This window comes from Rhinatrema bivittatum, chromosome 4 (genome assembly GCF_901001135.1).
Source record: "Rhinatrema bivittatum chromosome 4, aRhiBiv1.1, whole genome shotgun sequence".
Lineage (NCBI taxonomy): Eukaryota > Metazoa > Chordata > Amphibia > Gymnophiona > Rhinatrematidae > Rhinatrema > Rhinatrema bivittatum.
Window position 1 is genome coordinate 237,461,638 of NC_042618.1, and position 12,080 is coordinate 237,473,717.

General features: G+C 46.2%; 1 protein-coding gene across 2 annotated transcripts in view; it reads right to left on the bottom strand.

Moving 5' to 3' along the window:
* LOC115090603 (sodium- and chloride-dependent betaine transporter-like) overlaps positions 1-12,080 on the bottom strand; it is a 368,393-nt gene that overhangs the window by 258,486 nt on the left and 97,827 nt on the right. For both annotated transcript variants that reach the window (XM_029599943.1, XM_029599944.1), the window contains exon 3: positions 3,161-3,295. In XM_029599943.1, coding sequence (XP_029455803.1) covers positions 3,161-3,295 — 135 coding nt within the window. The remainder of the gene's footprint in view (positions 1-3,160; positions 3,296-12,080) is intronic.

Below are 12,080 nucleotides of genomic sequence, written 5' to 3' on the forward strand. Positions count from 1 at the left end.
CAACCTCCATCACTGGGCTATCCCCTCAGACTCTGAAAAACCCAGCCGTGAGTGATGTATTCACTCACCTGTCAGCAGCGCTTCCAATGCTGCTGGGAAAGAAGGAATGCTGGAAGCATAAACTACCTACATGTTATGCTTCCAGCATTTCCAGTACTTCTCAAACAGCAAAAATTTTGGGCAAAAAACAAGACTATCAAAAAATGTCCAGGAACTTGAGCCCAAACCAGGCACAGCTCACCGAGCTCATGGCCTTTGGATCCTGTTACAAGCACGGAGGTGCGGTCGCTTCTCAAGGGAGATTGTGAGCCCTTGGATCATGGTGCGGCTCAGAGAGGAGCCCCAAGACACACCCTGAGAGGTGAGCAAATACAAGCATGGGCAGAGCAGGAACAACGCTGGACTGAAGACAAGGCAAGGAACATCTGGAACTGGAACAAGGCAGGCTCAGCCCTCCACTGGCCCTACATTCACCAATGAGACCCAGCAACACAATGCTGGTCTCGGGAGTAGCCCACCGGCTACTTGATAACCCTTCCAGACCCGCTGCTTGGGAACGATGAGTGCGTGAGGCCAGACAGAGGCTGAGGGCAGGAACAAGACGAGACAGGAACTAAATACTCAGATGAAGACTCAGGATACTCGGAAGACTCAGACATAGATTCTGGATACTTGGAGGTCTCAGGCAAGGATTCAGGATACTTGGAGGTCTTAGGCAAGGGTTCAGGATTCAGGAGAAAGTACTGGGTGAGTGCTGCAATGCAGCGAGCCCTACACAGCCGCCCATGGCTGGTCGCGGGGCATGCCAAAGGCGAAGCAGACTCCAGACAAAGCAGTGGAACTCAAAGCCAGGACATGACGAAGATTCAGGAGAGGCCTGCACTGAGGCGCGCCCTACACAGCCGCCTGTGGCTGGTCGCGGACCACGCTGAAGCAGAGCAGATTCTGGCAGAGTCTTGGGCATGGATGAAAGCAGGCACAAGGAACTCCGAAGACCGGGACAGGTTTCAAGACTCAGGATTCAGGAACTTGGCATTAAAAACAGGAGCCTTCTGGAGGCTTGTGATGCAGACAAGAAAGTAGGCCTTGTGCCAAGAGGCACCCTACACAACCCCCCATGGGCTGGTTACAGACCACAACGGTGGCATGCCCGGAAAGGTGGACAAACAAGGAACCAGGAAGCTGGACTGGGAACATCAGGACTTCTGGAACAGGCAATGAAGGACTTGGACCATCAGGACTAAGGAGATCAGGAACATGAAGAACAAGGAACGAAGAGCCATAAAAACACAGGAAGACCATGGAGGACTTGGACTGGAAGGAAAACCATAGACCACTGTGAAGACCAGATCCAAAGGCCCTGAGGGAAGGAAGCAGAGCCCTTTTATAGGGCTGATCCAGGCGAGGATGGATGATGTCATCTGCTGTGGCCACGGGGCTTTTCTAGCTGCTGGCCCTTTAAATCTGTAGAAGAGGCGCACACCCGCGCCTATGGAGAGTCCAGGAGACATGCTGCATTAGCGGCATCCCTGCCGCATGGAAGGGGAAGCAGGCAGCAGCGACATCCTGCCACTCGATGAAGGCATCCTGGTGGCGGCTCGGGGCCGCGAAGATGAATGACTGCGGCACACGGCCGCGAAGAGGCGGAGTCCCGGCAGCAGCGCTACACCATGGAAGTGAAGGGATGGTGGCAGCATGGTCCGGAGGCGGCCTAGGCCGCAAGGAAGCATCCTACAGCGTCGGGCCAGCATCTGGTGAGTGAAGAGCCTGCTCGTGGGATGGGGTCCGCTGGCAGGATCGTAACAGCTTACACATCCAGCACCCTCATGTTTCTAAACATCAGATGGGTTGGAGGGAGTGGGGGGTGTGATGACCAGCAGGGCTGTCTATGAAATATTGGGGAAGATTCACATCTATAGAGATGTGAATCGGAACCAGAATCGGATCCGATTTCAGTTCCGATTCACATCTCTAGTGGGAACTGGGCCCAGACTTGCATGGCACTTTTTTTATTTTTTCACTTAACAGTGTTACTTAAGCTGATATCTATGAAGATATCTGATTAAGTGAAAAATTATTCAGCCATACAAGGTAGGATAACTTAGCCAGATACAAGTGAAAATCAACTAAGTTAGCCGGATAACTTAGGACATCATGGAACACTCCCAGAATGCCTATTTTATATCTGGCTAGATTTTAGCTGGATGTATAAGGGCCCCAATATTAAAAAAGTTGGGATTTATCTAGATAACTTGTATTATCCAGATAAATGCCTCAGCTATTGCCAACAATTGTACATTGCTATGCCATCAATCACTTGCTTAACATGTTTCCCACTCTTTAATATTATTTACTTTTCACTGAAGCATCCAATTTTTCATGGAGTTTCCTGAGGAAGTTTAATTATCAATGGGGAAACTCCTCATGTTCAATTCCATGGGCTTATAGTAGCATACCAAAATGGCTGATGTTCAAATCCAGTCTATTTAAATGCCTTGGCCCTTTTTATTGGCTCAGGTTGGTGTGCTTCTACCAAAAGGGGAAAAAAGGAGGGAATAGCTGCCATTTTTCACAGCATTTTCAGATCACTAACCACAAATGGCAAAAACAGGAGAGCAGAAAAACATCTCAAAGCATACAAAAAATGTTCAAAAAGGCTGTTGGAGCTCCATATTGTGTGCCATTTTTAGTAGCCGCCCCCTATTTTGGTTATATGGGCAGAGGGCTTGAGTACTGTTTAAGGAGTTTTGTACATGTTGAATGGACCCTCAACAGAAGGAAACACAGAGTTGCTGTACAAATGCACTCTACACACCAGGCATCCTTATTCTTAGTAGATCTCTACCCTCCAGTAGAAGAAATCTCTGGAAACACTCCAGGATCTAAGTACACTCCCTATTGGACTGAAATACTTTCAGATTCCCAAAAGTGGTGAGAATGGTTTTCCTTGTTTGGATAACAAATTTAATTAAAGCAAAGAGGTCTTATACCATTGTAAATAAAAAAAAAACCAGCCAGAGTAAAAAAGAGAGCTAAAGAGAAGGACAGGGAAAATAGAGAAACTGAGAGTCATACAGACTGATAATGATCTGTGAATTACACTGATAAATTTAAATATGCAGATATATTTACCTCCATTCCATCAGCATCAACATCTCACCTTTAAAGACGGGGCAGATTTTTCCCCATGCTGTGATCCCACCCTGATTAGTGTATTGTCCAAGAACTACCTCCAGGAAAAACAATGGAATCCCACAGATACACATGAAGATGATATAGGGGATCAGGAAGGCACCTAAAATGAAACAGAGAAAATGATGGCCCTAACTGAATCTTGACCCAGAACAGTGGTCTGGTAATGAGGGCTTCTTTGATCTCAAAATTATTTTTGTTTGACTGAAAAACTCTTTTGAGAGACTCTTAATGCCCTCCCTGTCCGAGCTATCCTGCTGTTGTAGCTCCAAAGGGGCTGCACCACTTTAGAGACCCCTTACCCATTTCTCTGTTCTCTAAAGGGTCACCCCACCTGTTTATTCGAACTCTGGAGATACTCTGCTACCTGCTTTTTCAGTTCTACAGAGAATTCCCCAATATGTCTTCAGACTGGGATAAGGTGAACCCTGGCCCCAACAAAACAGGTATTTGGAGAAGCTGAATAGTCTAATTCCGGTGTCATCCCAGAGTCAATGCTAGCAGATTTATTCCTATTAAAATGTACTAATCACTTCATCTATAAAACAAGATGAGGTGATTAACAGCAATCATTAAAAATACATTTCAATATATACATAAAACTAAATCATAAATTCTTTGCTTTAACATTTGTAAAATCCACCATAAAACTATATTTCCTTCTAATACAGAGAGAACGTCCTTTCCCATGATCTGCTATTACCATTTTAGTAATGGAGTCTATGCCTGTCAACAAAGTCTTCCATATGTATAATAACAATTTCCTCCATATATATGTAGAGAGGCCTACTGGGTCTTAACTAAAAAAGCATATCAATTAATTAAATGGGTAGAGAAAAGAGGTAGTTTTAGTTGGGTTCTACCTCCCCCTTGTCGGAGAATTTAATGGTGGAGCCTTGGCATACAAAATCCCCAGGCACCATTTGTAGTTGTGGATTATGAGTTATCTTCCTCAGGGGAGGCATGCCATCATGCATGTTCTTGGCTTTTGCTTTGTTTTGAGAAAAGGTCCTTTGGGTTTCTTGGACAGAAACCCGGGGTATGTTTGTTTCCCAACCTGTGGGTCGAGATCCCCTTGGGGATTGTAAAGTGTTTTCCAGGGGGTCACTTTGGGGTTTGCAAATATTTAATTTTAATCGTTTAAACTGGGGGAGAATTGCATAGCAGTTTTGGTTGTGCTGCCACTGCCAAGACTGCTATGCTAGCATGCTCGCGTGCCAGAAGAGGAAACATCACAGGAAACATGTGCTGGCATTGCGGCACAGGCAAGGTTCGCACGAAGACGTTGCAGCACAGGCAAGGTTCGTGCGGGAAGCAGAGGCAGCGCGGCAGAGGCAAGGTTAGCAAGCAGCAAGAAGGCCAGGACAATACAATCGGTGAGCGAAGAGATGGAGAGAGCGAGAGAAGGGGAGAAAGTGTTTCTCAGTGGAGAAAGAGAGGGGCTGAGAGAGAGCAGGGGGGTGAGAGAGAGAGCAGGGGGGGTGGGGGGTGAGAGAGAGAGGGGGTGAGAGAGGCGGGTTGCTTGAGTGTGGGTGCCAGAGAAAGGGAGCCTATGTGGGGAGATTGTGAAGGAGTGGGTATGTGTGTGAGAGATTGGGAGCTGGTATGTATGAAAAAGGGATTGTGTGTTTGTAAGGGTGCTTGCTTGTTTGTGAGAGAGCAAGCCTGTGTGAAGGGATTGTTTATATTTGAGTGAGAGCATCTGTGAAGGGGTGTGTAAGAGAGACATAGGTAGCCTGTGAGAGGGTGTATGTGTGAGAGAGAAAGGGTGCCTGTGTGGGTGTGTATGCAAGAGAGAGAGAGGGACACTGTATGAGGGTGTGTGTGAGTGAGGGAGCCTGTATGGGGGTGTGTGTATGTGCATTAGAGAGAGGGAACCTGTGTGTGAGAGAGAGGAAAAAGGGAGCCTGTGTGAGGGGCAGTACTGAGAGATGGATCAAACTGGGTGTGGAGATAGCAAGGAAGGGGTTGAGCCTAGAGGTGGAGGGGAGAGATACTGGCGGAGTTGGAGGAGTTGAGACCTGAAAGGGAAAGTGGCCAGGGGAGAGAGTGGAAGGGACAGTGAATTTCTAGGGAAATTCTGCTCAAAATATTTAAAATTCTGCATCTTTAAATTAAAATTATTTTTCTGTATTAATTTAAAATGTATTTACTTAAAGTCTGTCATGTTATTTTGTGTTATTTTGTTATTTTGACCAATATAAAGTATGCAGAATTTTGCAGAATTTTAAGTTTTTGTGCACAGAATTTTTAATTTTTTTTGCACAGAATTCCCCCAAGAGTAAAACTTGAGAGTTTAATGTTTTAAGGTTTTCCTGCATGACTTGATGCGTGGATCAGATGACAATTCATTAATTTCTTGAAATTTTAAAATTATAGTTCAAAAGTTGGAACAAATAATTATTTTAAAATTAAACTGTTTATATGCCTTTGTGGACTTTATGCCATTACAGATATCAATACCCATGGAGAAAAAACAAATTTTCAGAAGACTATCTAAAATTTGGCTTTACCATCTTGTTCAGCAATGGCATACAGAAGCCACAATGCATTTTAGGCAATGTTGTTCTCAGTGCGGAGTCTATGAAGCCCTCATAACCCAAACATCATTTAGAGACAAAGCATTCAGAATCTACTAAAAAGGATTTGGAGTTCTTTCGACACCATGGGGTAGATTTTCAAATAGCGCGAATTGGCCTACTTTTGCTGGCGCATCAGGCGCAAGCAAAAGTAAGCTGGATTTTAGTAGTAGTATCAAGTCAGAGACTTGATACTACAAGAAGTTTTCTGCAACAGAGCACAGTAGTATTGCAAGCTTCATATGAAATTTCCAAACAAAAGAAACCTTACACAATTGGAGAGAATGCTAGTGAGTTTGTGAATGTGTGTGCATGTGTGTGTTTGAGAGAGAGAGTGTGTGTGTGAGCGAGCATAATGTACGTGTGAGTGTGGGAAAGAGATTTGAGCGAGCATTCATGTGAGAGAGAGAACGTCTATGTATGAGAGTATATGAGAGAGAGCACGTGTGTGTGTTTGAGCATGAGCACATGAGAGATAGGAGAAAGTTTGTGCATATCCTCCCCCTCCCATCCCCTAATAATCCACAACAATCTCATGGTGACTGTAATCAAAAACTCTCAGGTACTAAGAGCGGGGTATTTTGTTATTTATATTAGCTAATTATTGGGTGGTGTCCGATGTGTCTGCTGTTGTAAAATATTTTATTGATGTTTGGCAAATGTTTAAAATTTATATATGAGTTTTTAATTAATGGATGTTCTATTCATCAGCTGTTTTGAAACATGTATTCTTTTTATTAGTACGAGTTTACTATCATTGATTTAAGTTTCCTGATTTTATTTTTTTAAGTTTCATGAGGAATGGTGATGTTTCTGTTTTTCCATTCTTGCACTGCTTACAGTCTTGTTGCAGTTTCCAGTTCAGTTTTTATCTGCATGTTTCTATTTATACTTTAAGATCACTTTATTCTGTATTTGGTGAGGGTCTTTCAGCATTCTGCATGGGTGTCCAGCATTCTGCATGGGTGTCCAAGGTGAGGTATTCTGCTAGGGATCTATAATAGCCTGGCCTGTTCTATTTCCTAATAGGTGTATTGGTGTTTTAGGGTCTGGTGTAATATTTGCAGAGTTGCCTTTTCATAGGTAGGACTGTCACTGTTTAAGTGCTGGCAGTTAGTGTGGTTTTGGTATGGGAGGTTTACTGTATTGTAATTGTATTTCAGTTTACTCATGGTTTTCTGAGGGTCAAGCCCACACCCATCACACATTATAATTCACATAATGCGCCATGGGTTCTAAATATTGTGTCCGTCGGTTGCAGACGGCTGCGACCGCTCTGCATCACCTCTTTTCTGCCTTTCTCCACATCCATGGGTAAGATGGCTGCCTCCGTGCCGAGTGCCGAACCCCTCGGCGTCTCCAACTCAGCATGGGTGCCCCTGTCCGCCATGCTCCTTCCCGCGGCTTCCTAGGGCTTGCGCGCGCATGCTGCCTACGCTTATCTACACTTCATGGCGGGAACCTCGGGGGTGTCCCCACCGCATGACGTCAATACCTCCGGGTATTTAAGCCTCCACTCTGCTCATAACGAGCGAGTTAACAAGAAGCTCTAGGTACCCGCTCATTGGGGGCCTCTCACTTCCAACTACCCTTCGAGGCTTTCTCCTACTAACTAAGACAACCACTCCTCGGGGGTCTTTCTTCTTTTACAGGATCATCTGTGCTTCCAGGTATTCACTCCTCGAGGGCCTATCCAGCTCAGAAGTATCCTGCATCACAGACCGCTGGTCCCACCATCACCAACTACCAGGAGGATTCCTGCACTACTCTTCAGTGAGTACCTCTATGATCCAGCTCTCCATTTCCACCCATCAGGTTTGGCTTATCTCGCTCTGCGGAACACTACCAACTTTGTACGTCTGGGTGAGACATTTCCATCTGAGGCTGTCTGAACATATTGGCACCTTGCTGGACTTCAGTGCCATCTCTTCCTGTATTATTACCATCTATCTACAGCAGTACAATAAAGCTTTCCATCTCCAGTGTCTGCTCTCTGAGTCTAGCCTATCGCTGTGGTTCCCCACGGAGCCCCTCCCCGTGGGAGGAGTCATCTCCACAGTGACTAGGAGTCCGCACTATGCCTCAAACCCAACACTAAATGTCTTTTTTCTCTAGGGTTTTCAGGTTGGTACCACAGTAGTGCCCATAAATATAATTTACATGTTGTGATATTTTTACCTCAAAAAACTGTACTTTGAATGTCCTTTTCCATGTAAAATTGTTATTATACATTCATATTTTTTTAATTGTGTGTCTGAGAGAGATGGGGGGAAGTTGGGGGGGGGGGGGGGGGTTAGACTGTAAGGTTCACTTAGGACACCTATTACTCTTGCATGAGCACTGGCTGCGCTGGCTCTATGTGGGAAAGTATGATTCCATCTGTAGCCCAGTCATGGCCAGGGCTTAATTTTTCTTTTTAAAGCCTTTGAGGAACAGCAGTAGGAAGTAGGCAGAACAGAAGGCGCTGTTTAGCACACAATCAGTGGGAATGCCCTGGAGTAGTGGAGCTAGTGGTGATGGGGAACCGAGAAGCAGAGGTTCATCAGAGGGAATGAACCAGGAGGAAGTGCCTGTGCATTGTTGGGGAGGCTTCTGTCTGAGGTGGCTGGGCTGAGCACTAAAAAGAGACAGCTGGCTGTGGAATCGTAAGCCTCCTGGAGAGTGGGGGTGCCGAAGGGTGGGAATAGGAAAGGGAGGGGACTGCTGCAGGTTGGGAAAGGGCTGGCAGCAAGCAAAATCTTTACAAGATATGGCAGTACTGGAGCGGGGGCACTCACTGTTTGAGCAGCAGCACAACAATGGAATGTGCATGTCTGAGAGAGAGAGAGTAGGTGTATGCCAGAGAGTGTGTGTGGGGGGGGTGTCTTTCTCTTTAAAACAAAGTGTGTGGGGATGTTTTTCTGACATACACTCACTCTCTCTCTCTCTCTCTCCCTCCCTCTCTTTTTGTGACCCAAATTCACACCCACACATTGACAGCAAGAATGCATGTTTGTTTTTTGCGACAAATAGACACTCATATATAGGGATGTGAATCGTGTGCGCAATCTTCTTAACAATCGGGTTCGGCTAGAGGGAGAAAAAAATCTGATCGGTGGTGATGTGAATCGGAATCGGTTCCGATTCACATCGTTAATTTTTTTTTAGTGAGGCCCGACCCTTTAAAATTGACCCCTTACCTTCCCCCACCCTCACGAACCCCCCCCCCCAAACTTTTTACGAGTACCTGGTGGTCCAGTGGGGGCGCGGGGACCGATCTCCCACTCTCGGGCCATCGGCGCCATTTTGGCTACCACTCAAAAATGGCACCGATGGCCCGATAATAAAAAGAAAACACCCGACACTTTAAAAATGACCCCTTAGCTTCCCGCCGGCCAGCCAGTGCTCCTACCATGAGACAGGGGCCGGCCAATAGCACAGATACCCTGTCACATGGTAAGGGCAAAGGGCCATCAGCGACATCTTTATGAGTGGCAGCTGACGGCCTGAGAACGGGAGATTGCTCCCAGGACCCCCACTAGACCACCAGGTAATTTTAAAATGTTTTGGGGGGGATCGGGAGGGTGGGGGAAGATAAGGGGTCATTTTTACAGGGTCGGGTGGGGTTTTTTTTTTATCAGGCCATCGGCGCCTTTTTTGAGTGGCAGCCAAAATGGCGCCGATGGCCCGAGAGCGGGAGATCGGTCCTCGCGCCCCCACTGGACCACCAGGTACTCGTAAAATGTTTTGGGGGGGTTCGGGAGGGTGGAGGAAGGTAAGGGATTAGTTTTATAGGGTCGGGGTGGGTTTAGGGGTCGTTTTGGTGTGCCGGTTTTCCCGCCCTCCCCCGATTTACGATTTTTTCACGATAAATCGGGGGAATTTCTATTGTATCGCGACTCTAACAATTTTTGACGATTTAAAAAATATCTGACGATTTTTTTAAATCGTCAAAAAACGATTCACATCCCTACTCATATACACACACACACTCAAAAACACACCCTCTCAGATACAGACAAACAGGGTGTTTGTGTCTGAGAGACTTTGTGTATGTGTCTCTGACCTGGGCTAGCAGTCTGGTTGTCTCATTAGTTGGCAATGAGTTGAAGAGCTGATTGATTGGCAAGAGAATTTAACATTACAGTAGAAACCTAGGCTATATATTTATATATATATAGATATATATAAGAGATGTAACCAAACTTGTGGGGGGCCCAACCAATTGCATGGGTGGAATGGAGACTGCAGCTGTTTGCTCACCACTAGTCTAGGGTGTGCTATACTTCTTAGTTATTTAAGAGAAATGTGAACATTATGTTGGAGATTTTTCACTCAGTTTTGCCAGGCTCTAGGTTACATGATATACCTCTCAAAGATCAATTTGGCTTCCTTTGTGAACCGTGGAAATATGCGCTGCAGGGAAAATGCACGAGAGAGCCAGTCAGATAGCCCATGGGCTTATGAAAAAAATCCCCCAGGCTATTTTCCTGCAATCTGCTCCTGATCAGGATTGAAGTAAAAGATGATTAAGAGTCACAATGTCACAAATGTATTGAACAGCCAAACATGGAAATGGATTGGATTGAGTGAAGAGTTATTCCATCAACAACTGTCAGTAAAGTTAAGTTGGGAAGCACAATCAGCTTCCAGTGATTATTACTGCCCTATGCAAAGACAAGCTTAACAATGCTCAGGGCCTTGGAAAAAAGTCTCTGCCCTGAGACAAGGAATCTTGGAATTCGGAGAGAGAAGCTTTAACAAGTGTCTGAGAAACTTTGAATATCTTAAGCTCATACCTGGGAACTGAGTCAACAGGTACTAAGAGATAGGCTGCAACACCGGGGAGAGTTCCCTTTCTTTGAGCCGGAAAGGGCTTCCTTGGAATGGGTTGGCACCTAGAGTGGAGCACGAGCCTTCAAAGTGTGGCGACCTGGAGCAGGGTGCCATGTGAACAGTGGTTCAAGAGGGGTAAACAGGTACTAAGAGATAGGCTGCAAAACCGGGGAGAGTTCCCTTTCTTTGAGCAGGAAAGGGCTCCCTGGAATGGATTGGCCCCTAGAGTGTATAATGGTACAAATTGCTAGGATTTAAGCATTTGCAAACATATCATGACTTCATAAGCAAGACGGAGGAAGTTCTCTTCTCTGCCCTGAAACTAAAGAAAACTGTTTGTTTTATTTAAGGATCCATGCTGTGAAGGATTACTAGTTTTAATTGCCAGAGACTGAGGTTTACCTTTCCAATGAGGGTTCAGCCATTAGGACTGGACAAAAGGCCTGGACAAACAGGCACAGCAGTCAAGGACAGAGGTCAATCCCACCTAGGGACATAAGGCCTGGACGAACAGGCACAGCATTTGAGGACAGAGGTCAATCCCACCTAGGGACATAAGGCCTGGACGAACAGGCACAGCAATCAAGGTCCAACCCTTGTAGGGACATAAGGCCTGGACAAACAGGCACAGCAATCGAGTTCAAACCCTTGTAGGAACATAAGGCTTGGACGAACAGGCACAGCAATCGAGGTCAAACCCTTGTAGGGACATAAGGCCTGGACGGACAGGCACAGCATTTGTGGACACAGGTCAAACACCCTTAGGGACATAAGGCCTGGACGGATAGGCATAGCAATCGAGGTCAAACCTTTGTAGGGACATAAGGCCTGGACGGACAGGTACAGCAGTCGAGGACAGAGGTCAAGCCCACCTAGGGACATAAGACCTGGATGAACAAGCAAAGCAATCGAGGTCAAACCCTTGTAGGGACATAAGGCCTGGACAGACAGGCACAGCATTCGAGGACACAGGTCAAACACTCTTAGGGACATAAGGCCTGGTCGAATAGGCACAGCAATCAGGTCAAACCCTTGTAGGGACATAAGGCTTGGACGAACAGGCACAGCAATCGAGGTCAAACCCTTGTAGGGACATAAGGCCTGGACGAACAGACACAGCAATAGAGGACAGAGTCAATCCCACATAGGGACATAAGGCCTGGACGAACAGGCACAGCAATCGATGACAGAGATCAAGCCCACTTAGGGACATAAGGCTTGGACGAACAGGCACAGCAATCGAGGACAGAGGTGAAGCCCATGTATGGACATAAGGCCTGGACGAACAGGCACAGCAATTGAAGTCAAACCCTTGTAGGGACATAAGGCCTGGAGGAACAGGCACAGCAATCGAGGTCAAACCCTTGTAGGGACATAAGGCCTGGATGAACAGGCACAGCAATAGAGGACAGAGTCAATCCCTCATAGGGACATAAGGCCTGGATGAACAGTCACAGCAATCGATGACAGAGATCAAGCCCACTTAGGGACATA